The sequence below is a fragment of the Plecotus auritus genome (genome assembly GCF_963455305.1).
Source record: "Plecotus auritus genome assembly, chromosome: 6".
NCBI lineage: Eukaryota > Metazoa > Chordata > Mammalia > Chiroptera > Vespertilionidae > Plecotus > Plecotus auritus.
In genome coordinates this window covers 76,917,525-76,940,063 of record NC_137773.1, presented here as the reverse complement: position 1 = coordinate 76,940,063, position 22,539 = coordinate 76,917,525, and the positions used below count along the sequence as shown (strand labels likewise).

The following is a 22,539-nucleotide window of genomic DNA, read 5'->3' as shown; positions in this document are numbered from 1 at the left end:
CAAAGATTTAGTGAGAATTTACTATCTGCCAGACACTGATAAGTGCAGTGTTATCTCTTTTAGCCTTCCCAACAGTCCAAAGGATTGTTGTTACTATTTACACGATTTTTACATATGGAGAGACTAAAGCTTTTAGTAGTTAAATACTTTATTTAGAATCATGCATTAGTGTCAAAATTGGATGCAAATGACACAATTCCAAAACTTATATTCTTGACCACAAACTACTGCGTATCCAAACTTTTCTTTTTGTTTATATACATCCATTTTATTTAGTTAGGTTTGTCATACTATTATTTATTACTGTAGTAACTTCTAGAAAGGGCCTCTTGGGAAGGCATATTTTTCAATATCTTCATCTACCTGCTCTTTCTCTAACAAAGCTTCTTTTGGGAACACTTCTGGTCCATGTCCCCATTTAGCATTACTTTTCCCAAAGTGTTAACATTGTCCTCCTCCTCCTCCTCCTCCTCCTCCTCCTCCTCCTCCTTCTTCTTCTTCTTCCATTTGTGTGTTTTGTTTTTTTAATATTTTTTTAGTGATTTCAGAGAAGAAGGAAGAGGGAGAGAGATGAGAAAGAATCATTGATCCTCTACCTCCTGCAAGCCTCCCACTGGGGATCAAGCCCACAACCTGGGCATGTGTCCTTGACTGGAATCGAACCTGGGACCTTTCAGTTCGCAGGCTGACACTCTATCCACTGAACCAAACCAGCTAGGGCGTCATCCTCATTCTTTTTTTTTTTTTTTTATTGTTTAAAGTATTACATATAGTAGTACATATATCTCCTTTTTCTTTCCCCATTGACATTCCCCCAGCCTCCCCTAACCCCACTCACATGCCCTCATCCCACCCCAGTGTCTTGTGTCCATTGGTGTGCTTATATGTATGCATACAAGTCCTTTGGTTGATCTCTTTCCCCCATCCCCAATACTCCCCAGCCTTCCTGCTGTATTTTGACAGTCTGTCCAGTGCTTTACTGCCTCTGTATCTATCTTTTTGTTCATCAGGTTATAATGTTCTTTATTTTTCATAAATGAGTGAGATCATGTATTTTTATTTCATTGCCTGGATTATTTCACTTAACATAATGTTCTCCAGGTCCATCCACGCTGCTGCAAATGGTAAGAGTTACTCCTTTTTATAGCAGCGTAGTATTCCATTGTGTAGATGTACCACAGTTTTTTAATCCACTCATCTGCTGATGGGCACTTAGGCTGTTTCCAAATCTTAGCTATGGTGAATTGTGCTGCTATGAACATAGGGGTGCATATATCCTTTCTGATTGGTGTTTCTAGTTTCTTGGGATATAATCCTAGAAGTGGTATTACTGGGTCAAATGGGAGCTCCATTTTAGTTTTTTGAGGAAACTCCATACTATTCTCCACAGTGGCTGCACCAGTCTACATTCCCACCAGCAGTGCACCAGGGTTCCTTTTTCTCCTCATCCTCACCAGCACTTGTTTGTTGATTTGTTGATGATAGCCATTCTCACAGGTGTGAGATGGCACCGCATTGTTGTTTTGATTTGCATCTCTCAGATAATTAGTGACTTTGAGCATGTTTTCATATATCTCTTGGCCTTACTTATGTCTTCTTTCGAAAAGATTCTATTTAGGTCCGTTGCCCATTTTTTTTATTGGATCATTTATCTTCCTTTTATTAAATTGTATAAGTTCCCTGTAGATGTTGGAGATTAAACTTTTATCAGTGATAACATTTGCAAATATGTTCTCCCATACAGTGGGCTTTCTTATTGTTTTGTTGATGGTTTCTTTTGCTGTGCAAAAGCTTTTTATTTTGATGTAGTCCCATTTGTTTATTTTCTCTTTAGCTTCCATTACCCTAGGAGCAGTATTGGTGAAGAAATTGCTTCAGCATATGTCTGAGATTTCTCTGCCTATGGTTTCCTCTAGTATTTTTATGGTTTTCCGTCCTAAGTTTAAGTCCTTAATCCATTTTGAGTTTATTTTTGTGTATGGTGTAAGTTGGTGGTCTAGTTTCATTTTTTTGCATGTATCTGTCCAATTTTCCCAACACCATTTATTGAAGAGACTGTCTTGACTCCATTTTATGTTCATGCCTCCTTTGTCAAATATTAATTGAGCATAGTGGTTTGCATCAATTTCTGGGTTCTGTATTCTATTCCATTGATCTATATGTCTGTTCTTGTGCCAGTACCAGGCAGTTTTGAGAACAGTGACCTTGTAATACAGCTTGAAATCTGGTATTGAGATCCCACCTACTTTGTTCTTCTTTCTCAGGATTGCTGTGGCTATTCGGGGTCTTTTTTTTATTCCAGATGAATTTTTGGAGAGTTCTTTCTAGGTCTATGAAATATGCCATTGGTATTTTAATGGGGATTGCATTGAATCTATAGATTGCTTTGGGTAGAATGGACATTTTAATGATGTTGATTCTACCAATCCATGAACATGGTATGTTCTTCCATCTGTTTACATCTTCCTCTATCTCTTTTTTCAGTGTCCTGTAGTTTTCTGCATATAGGTCTTTTACCTCTTAAGTTTATTCCTAGGTATCTTAATTTTTTTGGTGCAATGGTAAATGGGATTGTTTTTAGTCTCTCTTCCTGTAAGTTCACTATTGGTGTATAGAAATGCGTAGATTTCTTGGCATTAATTTTGTAACCTGCTACATTGCTGAATTCATTTATTAAGTCTAATAGATTTTTGATGGAGTCTTTCAGGTTTTTTATGTACAATATCATGTCATCTGCAAATAAGGACAGCTTTACTTCTTCTTTTCCAATTTGGATGCCTTTTATTTCTACTTCTTGTCTAATTGCAATGGCTAATACTTCCAGTACTATGTCAAACAGAAGAGGTGAGAGTGGGCATCCCTGTCTTGTTCCTGTTCTTAGGGGACATGGTTTTAGTTTTTGCCCATTGAGTATGATGTTGGCTGTGGGTTTATCATATATGGCTTTTATTATTGGTATGATCCTTCTATTCCCACCTTCTATTCCCACCTTGCTGGGAGTTTTTATTAAGAAAGGGTGTTGGATTTTGTCAAATGCTTTTTCTGCATCAATTGATATGACTATGTGATTTTTATTTCTCAATTTGTTTATGTGATGTATCACATTAATTGATTTGCGGATATTGTACCATCCTTGCATTCCTGGGATAAACCCTACTTGGTCATGGTGTATGATCTTTCTGATGTACTGCTGGATCCGATTTGCTAGAATTTTGTTGAGGATTTGGCATCTATGTTTATGAGGGATATTGGCCTGTAATTCTCTTTCATTGTGTTGTCTTTATCTGGTTTTGGTATTAGGGTGATGTTGGCTTCATAGAATGAGCTTGGAAGCATTCCTTTCTCTTGAATTTTTTGGAATAATCTGAGGAGGATAGGTTTTAGTTCTTCTTTGAATGTTTGGTAAAACTCTCCTGTGAAGCCATCTAGCCCTGGGCCTTTGTTTGCTGGAAGCTTTTTGATGACTGCTTCAATTTCTTCCATAGTTATTGGCCTGTTGAGATGTTTAGATTCTTCCTGATTGAGTTTTGGAAGGTTGTATTTTTCTAGGAATATGTCCATTTCCTCCAGGTTGTCCAGTTTGTTGGAATAGAGTTGTTCATAGTATTTTTTAACAACCTTTGTATTTCTGTGTGGTCTGTTGTTATTTCTCCTCTTTCATTTCTGATTTTGTTTATTTGGGTCCTCTCTCTTTGCTTCTTGGTGAGCCTGGCTAGAGGTTCATCAATCTTGTTTATCCTTTCAAAGAACCAGCTCTTGGTTTTGTTGATCTTTTGTATTGTTTTTTTTTTGGTCTCAATGTCGTTTATCTCTGCTCTGATCTTTTATTATTTCCTTCCTTCTGCTCACTGTGGGCTTTTCTTGTTGCTCTCTTTCTAACTCTTTGAGTTGTAGGGTTAGGTAATTTATTATCATTGTTTCTTGTTTTTTGCAGTAGGCTTGTAGAGCTATAACCTTCCCTCTCAAGACTGCTTTCGTTGTGTTCCATAGATTTTGGATTGTTGTGTTTTCATTGTCGTTTGTTGCCATGATGCTTTTTATTTCTTCTTTGATCTCTCTGGTAACCCAGTCATTGTTTAATAGCATGCTATTTAGTCACCATGTGTTTGATTTTTTTGGATTGTTTTTATTGTAGTTGATTCCCAGTTTTATGCCACTGTGATCTGAGAAGATGTTTGATATGATTTCTATCTTCTTGAATTTGAAGAGACTTTGCCTATGACCCAACATATGGTCTATCTTTGAAAATGACCCATGGGCACTCAAAAAGAATGTATATTCTTGGCTTTGGGGTGAAATGTTCTGAAGATGTCAATTAATTCCATCTGATCTAGTGAGTCATTTAGGATTGATGTTTCTTTGCTGATTTTTTTGTTTAGAGGATTTGTCCAATGGTGATATTAAAGTCTCCTACTATGATTGTATTGCTGACAATTTCTCCCTTGATATCTTCCAGGAGTTTTTTTTTTATGTATTTGGGTGCTCCTGTATTGGGTGCATATATGTTTATCAGAGTTATTTCTTCTTGTTGGATTGCTCCCTTTAGTATTATGAAGTGGCCTTCCTTATCTCTTTTTATGTCCTTCACTTTGAGATCTAATTTGTCAGATATAAGTATTGCTACCCCACCTTTTTTTTCATTTCCATTCACCTGAAAAACCTTTTTCCATCCCTTCACCCTCAGTCTGTGTGTGTCTTTTTTTCTGAGGTGGGTTACTTGTAGACAGCAGATATATGGGTCATGTTTTCTTATCCAATCCGTTACCCTATGTCTTTTGATTGGGGCATTTAACCCATTTACATTTAAAGTTATTATTGATAGGTACTTGTTTGTCGCCATATTTATTCTTTTCTTTTTTTTTTTTTTTTAAATATATTTTATTGATACTTTACAGAGAGGAAGGGAGAGGGATAGAGAGCCAGAAACATTGATGAGAGAGAAACATCGATCAGCTGCCTCCTGCACACCTCCCACTGGGGATGTGCCCGCAACCAAGGTACATGCCCTTGACCGGAATCGAACCCGGGACCCTTGAGTCCGCAGGCCGACGCTCTATCCACTGAGCCAAACTGGTTTTGGCCATATTTATTCTTTACCCCTGTGTTTCTTCTTCACTTCCTATTTCTTTTTTTTATAGCAGACCCTTTAGCATTTCTTGCATTGCTGGTTTGGTGGTAATAAATTCCCTTAGTCCCTTTTTGTCTGTGAAGCTCCTGATTTCACCTTCAATTTTGATTGATAGCCTTGCTGGGTACAGTATTCTTGGATTCAGACCCTTCCTTTGCATGACTTTGTATATTTCATTCCATTCCCTTCTGGCCTGATGTGTTTCTGTTGAGAAATCAGTCGCTAGTCTGATGCGGGATCCTTTGTAGGTAACTTTCTGTCTCTCTCTGGCCGCTTTTAAGATTCTTACTTTGTCATTGGTGTTTGCCAATTTAATTATAATATGCCTTGGCATCAGTCTTTTGGGGTTCGTTTTGCTTGGGACTCTGTGAACTTCTTGGATTTGTGTAGGTTTTTTCTTCTCTATATCAGGGAAGTTTTCTGTCAGTATTTCTTCAAACAGGTTTTTTATTCCTTGCTCAGTTTCCTCTCCTTCTGGCACCCCTATTATGTGGATGTTGTTTTGTTTCATGTTGTTCCAAAGTTCCCTTAGGCTCTCCTCCTGCTTTTTAATTTTTTTTTCTAGAAGCTGCTCTACTTGGGTATTTTTTCCTACCTTGTTTTCTAGCTCACTGATGTGGTCCTCTGCTTCTTCTAGTCTACTCTTGATGCTTTCTATTGAGTTCTTTACAGCAGCGATGTCATTTTTCACTTCTTCTTGATTCTTTTTCATTTCCTCTTGGTTCTTACACATATTGTTGAATTTGTCTTCTATTCTTTTCATCCACCTTATGACCATTTCTCTGAATTCTTTCTCTGACAGGTTGCTTGCCTCCATTTAATTTACTTTCTTTTCTGGTGATGCCTGCTTTTCTTTCATATGTGGGCTGTTTCTTTGTCTCCCCATGTTCTCTCTTCTTCACAGGTCTGGTTATGTAGTTCTCTCTCTCCTTTTCCCAGGTGAAATCTGACCTTTCCGTGGTGGAGTGTAGAGCTCCTTTGAATCTACGTGCTTGCACCACTTGGGAACCGGTGTTCTTGGGTTTGCAGCTGTTCAGTGGGTTACGTAGTTGTAGATTCCCTTGGCTTTTCAGGCTCCCGATAACATCCACTTTTCCTTCAAAATGGCACGGTCTCCGCATCCGAGCTGGTCGCTCTGGGAGGGAACCCAGCAGCAGTGGGGGCTGCCCGGTCAGGGGAGCCCCGTCCTACAGTCCCCCACAGTCTCCTGGAGTATACCTGTCCCTCAACTCACCAACAACCACTCCCCGTGTGACCACACAATCTCCCTTTGTTTTCTCACTCACACACTATCTTGTGGTCTGCCTTCCTGTTGGCAGCCATCTTCCTTCTCCACTCAGCTTCCTCTTCGTCATCCTCATTCTTAAAGGCAAAGTGAAAAAGAGTGTATAGTTGTTTCTGTGAGGGATGAAGAAACAAGAGGAATAAGTCACAATTAAAAAAAATTGTATAGTACTGAAATTTGAGTTACACATTCCAAGAAACACATATTCACTGGCCCGTATATTAAGAAAGTAGGAGAAGTTTCAAAAAGCTATTCTATTTTATATATCAAACATCTTAGAAAGTATAAAAAACGATTAATGTTATTGTTACAATTAGTAAATAATACATCTGTTGTCAGGTTAATTGCCAAAACCAATAAACTGATATTGTCCTGAGGGAAGAAAAATGAGAAAATTATAAAAATTATTTCTTTGAAGTAATGAACGCAGGCAGTACAGTCATATTGACTTTATTTTATTTTTTAACTTAAAAGCATTATTTGAAATGACATCATCTTTAACAAAATACCTCTAAATGAAGAAATGGATGATATTTAAATTACAAATAAGAAACATTTTTGAAATCCATTTGACCAAAATGGATTCTAAGTAGAGAAGCATTCATCTCAGTAGGAAATCTGACAAGTCAAGTATTTTCATAATTAAACAATAAGACCAACAAGTATCTATCTTGTGCCTACTATCTACTGGGTACAATTGTAGGTGTTAGGAATATGGCAGTGAAAAAGACAAAATCCCTGTCCTCATGAAGCCTATATCTATTGAGGGAAATAAAAAAAAAAGTGAAATATATTTTTAAATTGAGATAAATACTGTAAGAAATAACAAATCAATATGAGATGACAGCCCTTGATGAGGTGGTGGTGGTGGAAATCAGCCATTTGAGCCAAAGTGGTCAGTTTAGAGAGTCTAGATTCTCAAGTATAGAATGTTATTGATGATGAGCATCTGAAGATTTACTCTTAAGTGCCATGAACTTCTGCAGGTACGGATTAACATGGAATCACAGAGATGGAAAGATTTTCCTAACTCACCTTGTCTAATATCTTCATACTAGATGACATTGAGAATGGGAAATCCAACCTGGCCAATGTGGCTCAGTGGTTGAGCACTGACCTATGAGCCAAGAGGAAGTCATGGTTTGATTCCCAGCACATGCCTGGGTTGCTGGCTTAATCCCCAGTAGGGATTGGGCAGGAGGCAGCTGATCAATGATTCTCTCTCAATATTGATGTTTCTATCTCTCTCTGAAATCAATTGAAAAGAGAGAGAAAGAGAGAGAGAGAATGGGAATTCCAGTTGATTTCACTAGTTTTACAATATGGCCATGAGCAAGGCTGGTCCTCTGATCCATGCTTGCCAGTTCTCAGTCAAGTATTCTTTAGCAATTTTTCATTTACTCTGTGTCTGTATAAATAAAATAATATGATTCAACTCAATATAGCCACAAAGCTCCTAATCTTACAGTCTTTGGGTCTTTATTTCAACTTCTCAGTCTTTCCCTGATGCTCTATTAAAAATTGCAACCCTAAAGGTTGGGAGATAATTCTCCACAAGTTGGTTTCATTTTGGAACATTGTGCAAGTCACTGGCTTTTGTTCTAGATTATTCTTTCAAGAATGTCCTTGAAAGATTAAAATTGTGTCACCTCCAGAGCAAAGAGCAAGTTTGCTTAACTAGGTCCTTGGAAGATAGTACTAGTGTCATCCTTTTGATCAAAGGGTATGTGGTCAGGTCCTTAAGCTCAAGATTCCTGTCCTGTAACACAACCCAAGTCTGAAAGTAGAGTAGTGTTAGAGGGACTCCTGTGCTTGTCTCCTGGGTGGGTCAGGCTTTAACATGACTGCCTCTGCTCTTTGATGTCCAAAGCTCTCACTATCCAAGTGCTGTCTTGTTGGTTGGCAGGGCAGGAGCCTGAGTCTTAACGCCCTGAATTGTGCTGTTATGACACCTTCACTAGCAAGCGTGGCAAATAAATCTCAACAAAATTCAGGGGCCTGCTCACCAAGTAAAAGTTCTTGTTACTCTGTGGGTGGATTCATACAGCTCAGTCTCTCTGTAAGTCAACATTTGTTCCCACAGCTCTGGTCAATACCTTGATGGAGTTGTATTTTTACCAACCTTTGGGTTATTGCCACTGGCCTACGTGTTTGGCCTGCTGTGGGAACCCCTTTCACGTCCTGCGTGGTTCAGGGTTCCGGTTCAGGGTTTGGGTTCTGGAGAAGGCCGCACACAAATGAAAAAAGACTAGAAAAATATTAATTTGAGAAATGGGGGCCAGGAGGAAGCCCACCTCTAGTGGGAGGACTACGCTTTGCTTTGGCCTTGCCATCCCTTTTATTCAGGTTTGGGATACACTCATTGCCCTTAGGCAGGCAATTCCAGTAACAGGCAAATTATCTTATCAATAAGGATTTACCTGATTATTTGGTGGGGAAGTTGCTTCAGCTACCACTGTCTCAATTAGATAGGGAGTGGTTGGCTCTGACCTTTCAGATTTTCAAGGTTGACCAGCCTTCCAGGTTCCTTGTCCACAGCTTCCTAATTAGTGAGACAATGATCGGTTTCAGGCAGTCTGCTACCTAGAAAACAAAAGGTTGGCAGGGGTTGGCTGATTAAAATCTTTCTTTGGGGCCACAAACTCTGGAAACAAACCCTGACTGGACTGTCTGAGTCACTGGTATAGATAGCCATAGTAAGAGGCTGCTTCTCTCTCTTCAAAATGGTAAGTTGAATCATCACGGTGATTGTTCAAGGATTTAAAGAAACAGCACAAGTACATTATATTGCACCTCAGATCTTAGTGAAGATCTGTCCAAATGAGACTACTTTTTATAGGTTATATGGCAGAGGGATAACAGATGTACTATGTGCACCCTGTGGGAAGTTGTTCCTACCTTGGGAATTATCCATTTAGAAAAGGTGATATTAAATTGGTGTCTAACTTTAGCTAAAGAGATTAACGATACTACTTTGGTCCTGGAAATCATTCAGGCTAGCCTCAACTCACTGGTCAGGATGGTTATGCATAGTATAATTGCCCTAGACTTTCCCATTGTACCTGGCTTAATGCCTTAGGCAAAGTAGAGAGATTATCAACAACAACAAAAAACTTCAGCAGAAGGCTACCTGACTTTCTTGGTTAGAACTTTATGGTTTATGGGATTTGTTCATGTGATTGGGTCTTGGGCATGGGGCGGTATGTTCTAGCCATTTTGTTGGAGTAGTCTTAATAAAATGCTGTATGAAAGAAATTAAACACATTTGATAAAATGAGGGGTTGATATTATTGGGAGGCAATTCTCCATGTGTGTCTCATATTTCTGTACATCCTCTGACTGAAACACTGATAGCCTTCTTTTAAAAATTTCTTTATTGATTAAGGTGTTACATATGTGTCCTTCTTCCCCCATTATTACCTCATCCCCCCCACTCATGCCTTCACCCCCCTGTTGTCTGTGTCCATTGGTTAGGCCCATATGCATGCATACAAGTCCTTTGGTTGATCTCTCCCCCTTACCCCCACCCTCCCCTACCTTCCCTCCAAGGTTTGATGGTCTGATTGATGTTTCTCGGTCTCTGGAACTGTTTTTTGTTCATCAGTTTATGTTGTTCATTATATTCCACAAATGAGTGAGATCATGTGATCCTTATCTTTCTCTGACTGGCTTATTTCACTTAGCATAATGCTCTCCAGGTCCATCCATGTTGTTGCAAATGGTAGGAATTCCTTCTTTTTTAGCACAGCGTAGTATTCCACTGTGTAGATGTACCACAGTTTTTTAATCCACTCATCTGCTGATGGGCATTTAGGCTGTTTCCAAATCTTAGCTATGGTGAATTGTGCTGCTATGAACATAGGGGTGCATATATCCTTTCTGACTGATGTTTCTAGTTTCTTGGGATATATTCCTAGAAGTGGGATCACTGGGTCAGATGGGAGTTCCATTTTTAGTTTTTTGAGGAAACTCCATACTGTTCTCCACAGTGGCTGCACCAATCTGCATTCCCACCAGCAGTGCACAAGGGTTTCTTTTTCTCTGCATCCTCGCCAACATTTGTCATTTATTGATTTGTTGATGATAGCCATTCTGACAGGTGTGAGATGGTACCGCATTGCCGTTTTGATTTGTATCTCTTGGATAATTAGTGACTTTGAGCATGTTTTCATGTGTCTCTTGGCCTTACTTATGTCTTCTTTCGAAAAGTTTCTATTTAGGTCCGTTGCCCATTTCTTGATTGGGTAGTTTATCTTCCTTTTGTTCCGTTGTATGAGTTCCCTGTAGATGTTGGAGATTAAACCCTTATCAGTGATAACGTTGGCAAATATGTTCTCCCATACAGTGGGCTTTCTTGTTGTTTTGTTGATGGTTTCTTTTGCTGTGCAAAAGCTTTTTATTTTGATGTAGTCCCATTTGTTTATTTTCTCTTTATTTTCCATTGCCCTAGGAGCAATATCAGTGAAGAAGTTCCTTCGGCATATGTCTGAGATTTTGCTGCCTGTGGATTCCTCTAGTATTTTTGTGGTTTCCATCTTAAGTTTAAGTCCTTTATCCATTTTGAGTTTATTTTTGTGTAGGTGTAAGTTGGTGGTCTAGTTTCATTTTTTTTGCATGTATCCATCCAATTTTCCCAACACCATTTATTGAAGAGACTGTCTTGACTCCATTTTATGTTCATGCCTCCTTGTCGAATATTAATTGGGCATAGTGGTTTGGGTCGATTTCTGGGTTCTGTATTCTATTCCATTGATCTATATGTCTGTTCTTGTGCCAGTACCAGGCTGTTTTGAGAACAGTGGCTTTGTAATACAGCTTGATATCTGGTATTGAAATCCCACCTACTTTGTTCTTCTTTCTCAGGATTGCTGCAGCTATTCAGGGTCTTTTTTTATTACAGATGAATTTTTGGAGAGTTCGTTTTAGGTCTGTGAAATATGGTGTTGGTATTTTAATGGGGATTGCATTGAATCTATAGATTGCTTTGGGTAGAATGAACATTTTAATGATGTTGATTCTACCAAACCATGAACATGGTATGTTCTTCCATCTGTTTACATCTTCCTCTATCTCTTTTTTCAGTGTCCTGTAGTTTTCTGCCTATAGGTCTTTTACCTCTTTAGTTAATTTTATTCCTAGGTATCTTAATTTTTTGGGGGCGATGGTAAATGGGATTGCTTTTTCAGTCTCTTCCTGTAAGTTCACTATTGGTGTATAGAAATGCATAGATTTCTTGGCGTTAATTTTGTTTCCTGCTACCTTGCCGAATTCATTTATTAAGTCTAATAATTTTTTGATGGAGTCTTTAGGTTTTTCTATGTACAGAATCATGTCGTCTGTGAATAAGGACAGTTTTACTTCTTCTTTTCCAATTTGGATGCCTTTTATTTCTTCTTCTTGTCTAATCGCAATGGCTAATACTTCCAGTACTATGTCGAACAGGAGTGGTGAGAGTGGGCATCCCTGTCTTGTTCCTGTTCTTAGGGAAAATGGTTTTAGTTTTTGTCCATTGAATGTGATGCTGGCTGTGGGTTTATTGTATATGGCTTTTATGATGTTGAGGTATGATCCTTCTATTCCCACCTTGCTGAGAGTTTTTATCCACTGATAGCCTTTTATTCTGGACTATCTTTTTAAGGATGTTAGTATAGCTAACAGTCCTGGAAGACAAAAATAGTTTCAACCCACACAGCAAAGGGAGGCATGATTACTTCCAATATAAAAAAAGTAATGTTCCCATTGCATGCGTAGGTATCACTTGGCCACCTTCTCATCCTCTGTGGTAATTCAGTATCGAGGAAATGATGCAGTCTGATACCCTGGCTACTGCTTGTTGTGAGTAATACAATTCTTTGTCTTTGACCCAGGAGTCCTGTGTCCTGCTGGCATCCATGAAACTATTCCAGCTTAATTTGTTAGCTTGCAAATAGAGTATATTCTCAGACCCTTCACAGTTCTTGACAGTGCCCTCCCTGCCACTTTTGTTTTCTTCTTAGCACACTCATCATCTAATATACCTTGCTTATATTTGACTTATTTATCCTGTTGATTGTTTCTCTCCCCTAGCAGGGAGTTTTGTCTGTTTTGTTCACTGCTGAGGCCCTAGTGCCTAGAACAGAGAGGGTCTAGAGTTGATAGTTCACAAATACTTTTGAACAAATGAACTTGCTTATTGCATCTTCAGCATCCCATGCTGGCAGAAAGTAGCCAAGTAAAGTATGCTGTGATCCAGCCTCATGATTAATATTGTTGATAATATTTATGGGTGAGCAGAATAGTATGTATGGACGTGAGCTGATTTAGCTTCAATTATGCACAGAAAACTGCATTATACAGCATGAACTCTTGTATTCTCTTCATTTCTCTAAAACAATTTGTCTATATAGCACTTGCCTTATCTTTTTTATTATGTTTTAGAGGAAGAAGTTGGTGGACTACCTGGAAAGGTTAAGCTTATTGGTGCGCTTGTTATCATCACTGTCTGTCTCCTCTGGTTTCCCCTCACCCCCGCCAATATTATTTTCCATCTTTTGTCTCTTTCTTTTTAATGTTTTTTCCCTGCACACTACCAAAAGGCCATTTGTCCCTTGTCATTTGCCTTAAAATCATCTACAGTTTTTTTTATCTCTGTTACCACCTTGAATTTCTTTTTCATTGCTCTTACTATTTGCCACTAATTTATCAAAAGGGTGGTTTATGTTAGATGTCATTTCCTCTCTTAACATTGACTTCATTTTCAACCTTTGCTATCTGATTTCTTCACTCACCACCATAGAAAGTGTTCTGTAATGATCTGAATTTACTAAATCCAGAAATCTCTTCTCATATTCCTTCTTCCTAAAACACTTCATAGTTATCTTAATTCCTACCTACCCACTACTTATTAAACTTCCTTTCTCCTTTTGTTTTTACCATATAGGGTGATCTTATGTTTATCTTCCTATACAATGATTGCTTTATTTCAGGGGTCCTCAAACTACGGCCCGCGGGCCACATGCGTCCCGCCGAGGACATTTATCCAGCTTGCCGGGTGCCGCTGCCTGTCCTGCTTAGCAGCCGACTCGTCCCGGGCCTGCAGTGTGCATAGGAATTTGTTCATAGGTTTTTTTTTAAACTATAGTCCGGCTCTCCAACTGTCTGAGGGACAGTGAACTGGCCCCCTGTTTAAAAAGTTTGAGGACCCCTGCATGGTTTATTTGGTATTTCTCTCTCTCTCTCTCTCTCTCTCTCTCTCTGTCTCTGGAGAGAGTGGAAGGGAGAGAGACAAAGAGAGAGTAACATCGATGTGAGAGAGACACATCAATTGATTGCCTCCCGCATGCTCCCAGATTAGGACTGGGGATCAAACCTGCAACTGAGGTACGTAACCTTGACCAGAATTGAACCCAGGACCCCTTCAGTCTGATGCTCTATCCACTGAGCCAAACTGGCTAGGGTAGTATTTCTCTACTTCCTTATTTAACATCCTAAATATAGATAGTTATCCATTAGTTCAACAGATATTGATTGAGTGCTTACTACGTTCTAAAAATTTAGGCTGCATTAGTGAACAGAATAGTCAGAGATCATGAACTTACATTCCAACAAAGAGAGTTGGGCAATAATAAGTATAATAAATAAGTAAAAATTACATATCATCTTAAAAGTCAATAAAAAAAAAAACTCAAGCAGAATAAGGGGCATCCTGAGTGTGGGTGAGGTTGCAAAACAATGAGGACTAATCTTATTGATAATACATGAAAAGTTGGAAGCAGAAAGCATGTATGATCAATAAGATTAGGCCTCATTGGGAATATAGTTCACCAAGGACTCAGGGGCTCATCTCATTTTCTTCCTACCATAGCCCTTGGGGAGCTCATACACTTTAAATTCTATAACTAGCAGCTCCATGCTGGTGACTTCTCAATCTATACCTGTAACACTACCTCTCCTCTGAGGTGTGGTTCTGTTTAAATCTTAGTATTATTCATCGATTCAACAAAGTTTTGAGAACCTACACTGTGCCAGGATTTCAAAAACACAGCGAAGATGAACAGTCAACTCCCTGCAATTCAATGAACTCATATAATAGGAAATACTGTGATTTAGCAGCATCATTTTAGAATCACCAGGAAGGACATTAATAGAGAAGTAGGAGTACTAAGAATGGCCACGGAACTCAGTCTTAAGGAGGGAGTCATGGAAAAATTCCTGGAGAGGGTGACACTTCATTTGAGACTTAGTAGGAGGCATCCTAAGGCCTATCCCAAATGCCACGACTTTATAAATTCCATCCCAGTTGAATAATATCAGTTCTTTCTTTGACCCTCATCTCCAACCCAGTAGCACTTATATTTTCTTGAGAATCTTATACTACAATGCATTATAGTCACCAATGTGTTTTTTTCTCTACCAGACTTTAACGGCAAGTCTATGATTTACTCATATTTGTATCCATTGTGTACACATGTATACACACATGGTGCTTGTTTGTGGATTCAAATTCTGCAAAGAAGTAAGCTAATGAACCAAATGGAAAATGAAAAATTAGCATGTATTTTTTACTTACTTGTATGGAGGTCCAAATGTGCTAAAAGGTAAGGAGTCTTGTACAATGTAGACAAGGGTATAAGTTTAATATTAGGAATATGAAGCAAAGATTTCTAAATTTTCTCTTTTTTTGGTTCATTCTCCTCAGACATTCCATCATCACTTACCCAAGGAAACCACACTTTTTGCTGAATCCTTGACTATTCCAAGGGCTTGCTCTATTAACAACCATTTCTATGTGATCTGGCAATTATAAATTGTAGGTTAGGTTTCTCTAGGCCAGACCAATGTCTAGGATAATTTGCATGGAAATTGCTGTGATTATATAGCTCTATTTCAAATGACGATGTCATATAATAGTAGTCATTATTCATAGTAGGTGAACATGAAAGTAACCCCACGCTGGCTTTACAAGTAGTACCAGTGACATAAATGACTCATCTTAGAGAAAAGTACTTAGGCATAAGTAATTATTTTAAAAGGTATATTTTATTTGCATAAGGACCTATGTAGGCTGGCAACATTAAAAACAAACAATTGAAACTGTCACCATCCGGCAGCATCTATGTGTCTCCCCACCTCCACCCTCACCCCTCACTAGAGCATGCACAGTGCTGTGGAGAAGTGTCGGTTGTACTGAAGTATTAACTCCTGGGACTTTCCCATATCCTGGTCAGGCTATTCCTGGCCTGCCTGGATGTATGCGAGGGTTGGCTGTAGCTCTCTGTACCTTATGAGTACCAATGACCAAATTCTCTTTACAGCGAGAATCTCAGGAGTCCATACCTAAATCCCAAGTTTGGTGAACTTAAGATAGTAGGGAAAGAGGCATATAATGATTTCTGTGACCACCTTGGTGTTTAGAAATTCATGTCATCTAGTGTCTTGAGTAAAATTCTCAGTTCTTGAAGTGATCAAGAGCATTTTTATTTCCTTAGTGTTGTCTCCATGATGTACCAGTCAGAATTGAGATATTTAAAAAACCAACAAAATTTCTAGAGGGTGAAATTATCTGATATTAGAGAGTCAATGGAATGTTTAGGAGCTTTGACTTTCGATTCAGACAGAGCTGTATATCAATCCCCAGTAGGCTATACACTAGCAGACACTTTGGACGAGGTGTTTCATTTCTCTAAGCTCTGGTGTTCTCATCTGAGAAATGGGGATGTCAATTGGACCAATTTCATAGGGTTGTTTTGATAGTATCTAAAATGATGCTGCTTTAAAAACATCCTTATCTTCCAGACATTATATATGGAAATATCGGTATAGGTGAAATCATAAGAAGGTTCAGATTTACTTCAAATAGTACAGATGAGAGGAAATGTGTGGGTTTATAGACATAAGTTTATTGTTGGCCATGAGTTTGTAATTATAGAGGATGGGTTATGAGGTACATGGGAGTTCATGATACTGTTTTATTTTATTTATCTTATTTTTAAGTAATCCTCACCGAGGATATTTTCCCATTGACTTTTAAAGAGAGTGGAAGGGAGGGGGAGAGACACAGAGAGAGAAACATCAATGTGAGAGAGACACATTGATTGGCTGCCTCCCTCACGTACACCGACCAGGGCCGGGGATAGAGCCTGCCACTGAGGTACATGCCCTTGACCGGAATCAAACCCGGGACTCTTCAGTTGGCAGGCCAATACTCTATCCACTTAGCCAAACCAGCTAGGGCTGATACTATTTTATTTAATATATTATTGAACTTTTTCATAATTGAAATGTTTTCAAAGATAAAAGATAATGAAAGTAAAGCTCTTAGCATAGTGTTTGGCACATAGTACTGTATTAAATAAATGAATTATTATAATACTCATCTTCATAAAGTAATGGTTAGCATCATGGAAATAGTGAAATAGAGATCGATGTTCGTCACCTTTAATATGAATGGTTCTAACTTTTACGAGATTTTTTTAAATAGGATAACAATCAAGTATGTTCCTGCTATTTATGAATTTTTTTCTGTTGATTGATAAAAAATATAGTTATTTTATTATTTATCACAAACCAATAAAGGACCTATAGCTATTTTTTTTCATCTTCTCATATCCAAGTCTAGTAGAATGGGTGAAAAGAAAAAAAAAACTAGACGATTTCTGAATGTTATCACATGATAGTAACAAAATTAAAAGCAACTGCAAAATTTTAAGTAAATCAAGAACTTTTTTTTTTAACCCTCACCCGAAGATATTTTTCCATTGATTTTTAGAGAAAGTGGAAGGGAAAGGGAGAGACAGAGAGAAATATCAATGTTAGAGAAGTACATTGATAAGTTGCCTCCTGCACAAGCCCCGTCCAAGGCTCGGGCCGGGGAGGAGCCTGCAACCGAGGTATGTGTCCTTGACCTGAATCGAACCTGGGACCCTTTAGTCCGCAGTCCAGCACTCTATCCACTGAGCCAAACTGGCTAGGGCTCAAGAACTATTTTTATTTGCTTAATTAGGAAAAAAAATTCAATAATTACGTGCTGGAATAGCACCACTATATCGAGGTGTCAACATTGTTAACAGAAATATCTAAACTGATGTTCATTATTAACATCCATCTCTTCTTGTTCCTGGGGGGCTATGTGCAGCCCTGTGCCCAGGCCAGAACCCTGTTACCTCCTGAAGCTGTTCAATATGCAGGACCGGTTTTCCTCTCCCTCTCTGGATACCCATAGAGCTCTTCAAATCCCCGAAACGACTGCTGGACTGCCTATTCCCCCTGCCCTCGTGGGATTTCCTGTCGTGTAGTCGATGTCTCCTCTTCTAAGACAAAAACCGAACTGTGAAACACACACTTCCTCTAGGATTTCACAAATCCTTCTTTTCGGAAATTTTCACTTTTTTCTCACTGTCTGAAAGTCAAGCAAATCTCTGACACCCATGTTCTCCAATGGTCCTGCCCCTTTCTGTGACTTCTGGAAATAATTATCTTTGCACTTCAGAGATGAAAGCTTGGTTATATATGTGAGAGACCAAGCAGATGTGGCAGAACAGATTACGCTGCACATTGTCTCATGTCACAGCTGTACAGCTGATGGAGAGCTTGCCTGTGATGATGTCGTTTAGAGCTGTTAGCAAAGATGGTTGTTTGGAGGGAGAGGATGAACATCCCTTCTATCGCATGATCTGCAGTGAAAGAAACCTCGGGTGCATGCGTCCAAATGATTTGGGGCTTTTATTTTCCTTTTAAAATGTATATAAGTAAAACATGGATACAAAGTAAAGCAAAGTAGGAAATAGACAACAAGTGTTTAGAAAACTCCCTTTGCCAATAGTCACAATGACACAGAAAGCAATCTATACATATAAAAGCTTAAGTGACCATTATGACCAGTCAACCTAATGACAGGTGGCCAGGTCGCCATGACATGCACTGACCACCAGGGGCAGACACTCAACACAGGAGCTGCCCCTCGGTAGTCAGTGCGGTCCCACAGCCAACCTCCCACAACTGGCCAACCTCCTGCTGTCCCTCCCCCCTGCCAGCCTCGATCCTCCTGGATTGGGATGGAGCAAGATGGCCCTGATCAGCCCTGATTGCTGGCCAGGCTGAGAGACCCCACCCGTGCATGAATTCATGCACTGGGCCTCTGGCTTTTAAATAAGAAACAATTGTGCCATTAGTTTAAGAAGGAGTAGTGTGTATCATACTGTGACAAGTACTTCTCATTATCAGGTGTTTTTTTTTTTTTTTTTATCATGGAGCCTATGATTAAAAAGCATTTTTAATCTTGCTTTTTAATTCTTTAAATAAGACTTTTTTTTTTGTTTTTTGAAGAATTCCACAATTCAGATAGTAACCTGCAACTAGATAGTGCTTTACATTATTCAAATAATCTCATGTCTACCGCGTGACAAGGTAATTTTAAAACTATTTTTAAAAATGTGATGCAGAGTAAGGAAGCGTTCCATGTGTGCCCCTCATGTCACATAGCACGCATCAACCCTGCACTCTCATTCCTAATTCATGATGGTTGAATAGAATGAAATGAATCCTGTTTTCTCAAGGCTGCAAAGAAGAAGGAAGAAAAACACATGTAGTTCTTGATATCTAGATGAGAAATCTCCTGGGGAAGTTTGGGGACCTGGTGGCCACCCTTCTGGAGGGCATCAAAACTTTGACTCAAATGGCCAGTCCAGAACCCTGCCACTTCATGATGGACCTTCAGGTGTTTAAAGAAAGGAGGATAAAAATTCATTTTGCTGGAAGATCAAGTTGAAAAAGTATCAAACACCTCTGTGTGTGTGCACGCAACTGGATGGCAGGATTCATATTAGAACTGTCTATGGATCCTAGTCTGTTTTATTGTGTTCACATTAAATAAACATTAATTATTTTTTGTGTTTGGTATTTAAAGCAGAAATGTAGAAAAGGTTTATGTTTTATTGATTTTTTTATTATTTTATTTTCATTTGTTTATTATTTTTTTATTTTTCAGGTAAAACTGTGCTCTCTCTCTTTTTTTTTTAATATATTTTATTGATTTTTTTACAGAGAGGAAGGAAGAGGGATAGAGAGTTAGAAACATCGATGAGAGAGAAACATCGATCAGCTGCCTCTTGCACACCTCCTACTGGGGATGTGCCCGCAACCAAGTTACGTGCCCTTGACCGGAATCGAACCTGGGACCTTTCAGTCCACAGGCAGACGCTCTATCCACTGAGCCAAACCGGTTTTGGCCGTGCTCTCTTTTTAATTCATATTTCATTCTTGGTTGCAAGTAGGTCCCTACCTCTCATGAATATTGCATCTGAACAGGCTGAGCCAGAGCCAGTCTGACCACAGGCCCCAAACCAGGGCTTTTGGAATAACAAGAACAGCAAAACCAGCTTCTTCATTTAGCAGGAGGGTCCAAAGCTCCACTCTCTAAAAAGAAAACCTGGAGCTCAATATAAAAATGGAAACCAAAGCCCACTGCGTGGGAGAACATATTTGCCAATGTTATCATCGATAAGGGTTTAATCTCCAACATTTACAGGGAACTCATACAACTTAACAAAAGGAAGATAAACAACCCAATCAAAAAAATGGGCAACGGACCTAAATAGAATCTTTTCAAAAGAAGACAGAAGGAAGGCCAAGAGACGTATGAAAACATGATCAAAGTCACAAATTATCTGAGAGATGCAAATCAAAACGACAATATGGTACCATCTCACACCTGTCAGAATGGCTATCATCAACAAATCAACAAACAAGTGCTGGCGAGGATGCAGAGAAAAAGGAACCCTTGTGCACTGCTGGTGGGAATGCAGATTGGTGCAGCCACTGTGGAGAACAGTATGGAGTTTCCTCAAAAAACTAAAAATGGAACTCCCATTTGACCCAGTGATCCCACTTCTAGGAATATATCCCAAGAAACTAGAAACATCAGTCAGAAAGGATATATGCACCCCTATGTTCATAGCAGCACAATTCACCATAGCTAAGATTTGAAAACAGCCTAAATGCCCATCAGCAGATGAGTGGATTAAAAAACTGTGGTACATCTACACAATGGAATACTATGCTGCTGTAAAAAAGAAGGAACTCCTACCATTTGTAACAGCATGGGTGGAACTGGAGAGCATTATGCTAAGCAAAATAAGCCAGTCAGAGGAAGATAAATATCACATGATCTCACTCATTTATGGAATATAATGAACAACATAAACTGATGAACAAAAACAGATCCAGAGACAGAGAAACATCGATCAGACCATCAAACCTTGGAGGGAAGGTAGGGGAGGATGGGGGTAAAGGGGAGAGATCAACCAAAGGACTTGTATGCATGTATATCAGCCTAACCAATGGACACAGACAACAGGGGGGTGAGGGCATGAGTGGGGGGTTGGGGGGCAATGGGGGAAGAAGGACACATATGTAATACCTTAATCAATAAAGAAATTTAAAAAAATGAAAACCAAAATGTATCAGATATGAAGCATAGTACCTCATATACTCAAGGTCAAGATGGTTTTTGGAGAAATAAGTATCTGATTATCTGGCCTCTTGTGTTGGGAAGGGCCCCATGCCAGCATTTTTAAAGGAAGATGTTTTTGTTTCTTTTTTTTTTTTTTAAATATATTTTATTGATTTTTTACAGAGCGGAAGGGAGAGGAGGGATAGAGAGTTAGAAACATCGATGAGAGAGAAACATCGATCAGCTGCCTCTTGCACGCCCCCTACTGGGGATGTGCCCGCAACCAAGGTACATGCCCTTGACCGGAATCGAACCTGGGACCCTTGAGTCCGCAGGCCGACTCTCTATCCACTGAGCCAAACCGGTTTTGGCAAGATGTTTTTGTTTCTATTTCATTTCCCAAACTGGTATAAAATCTACTAAAAGGGAGATAATGAATCAGAATAAATCAGCTCACTCACAAGAGGCACTCCTGGATAATGAGTTTTGGTTGCTGAGAGTATTCAGCACATTATTTCAAAGTGGCAAACTTAGAGGTAACCTCAAAGGAGAATTCGAAAGCAGCAGCCACAGTCACTGGTAGAGTTATGAGATACACAGACATACAAGCCCATGTTTTTCAGTGTATATGTCAAGGGGCCCAAACCCCTGTTTATCAAAGTAAGTTATTTTGTACATTACAGTGCATGGAACAATAGAGGGAAAGACCTTCTTGGAGAGTGACCGAAAGGCATCTGCAAAAGGTTCATGTCACTCTTGAGTGGAAGGCCTGGAGCCAGCACTGCAGCATGGCCTTCATTAGCTTGATCCCTTCTCTGGTTGTGTGGCCTCAGTAGGAGCTGCCTTTTCTAAACGTTCTGCAGGCTTCTTCTCTTCCTCTTCCTCCTCCTCTTCCTCATCTTGGGGATAGAGGTCCGGGTACTTCTGCATGCATTCCTGCATGGCCCGGAACTGGTCTACACAGTCAGATCCCTTGAGATCCTCTGTGCTGCAGTGGAAGCAGGAAAAGCCTGACTTGAACTGTTCCCCACAGGGGCCGCTAGCCATTCCCGCAAGGCTCGGGCAGTTCCAGTTAATGTCTCCATTTGGCAGGATCAATCCATGCTCCTCGTATGAATCACTGGGATCGTCAGTCACCAGCTCTGCATTGCTTGGAGTTTCATGGTCTTCTTTGGTCACAAATATGATTCGATCCTTCCCTTCCTGCCCACAGTAGGCCATGGCTGCAGCCCAGTGCTCAGACCTCACCTTGGTCCAAGCCGAGACCTCTTCTCGGGTAGCTTATCGATTACTTTAGATGGTTGATGCCGGGCGCTCACACACTTAATGTGCATTTTATAAAGGACCTCCCTTGCCACAAGATTTGCAGGGTCTGTGAGCACTCGAGGATTATGATTGAGGGCACTTTGCGTTTTCTAGGCAAGTAATTTCACATTCACTCTCCCCTCCTCTCAGTTCCTGTGCCGGCAGGGCCTGCTTTGCTCTATTCGATCACCTTCTGACCAAACTGGAGGCCCCGCTGAATTGGCACTTCATTGTAAAATTATCTTGACACCTTTCAGGAAAAATTTGTGTGTTCCACTTTTGAGCTCATGTAAAACTTCCTCTCTACTGTCCTTTATTCAGTTTCTCCAGTACAGTGGTCATTCATGTCTCATTCTCTTTACATTTCCTGATGACTTTACATGATCATATCCT

General features: G+C 39.5%; 1 protein-coding gene across 1 annotated transcript; it reads right to left on the bottom strand.

The window, feature by feature from the left end:
• Positions 1–21,639: 21,639 nt before the first annotated feature.
• LOC308251911 (mitochondrial intermembrane space import and assembly protein 40-like) lies at positions 21,640–22,062 on the bottom strand (the record flags this gene model as incomplete). The annotated part of the gene is made up of 1 exon (XM_080675568.1): positions 21,640–22,062. One exon carries the CDS (start codon positions 22,060–22,062, stop codon positions 21,640–21,642), a length of 423 nt encoding a protein of 140 aa, XP_080531694.1.
• Between the last annotated feature and the right edge of the window lie 477 nt (positions 22,063–22,539).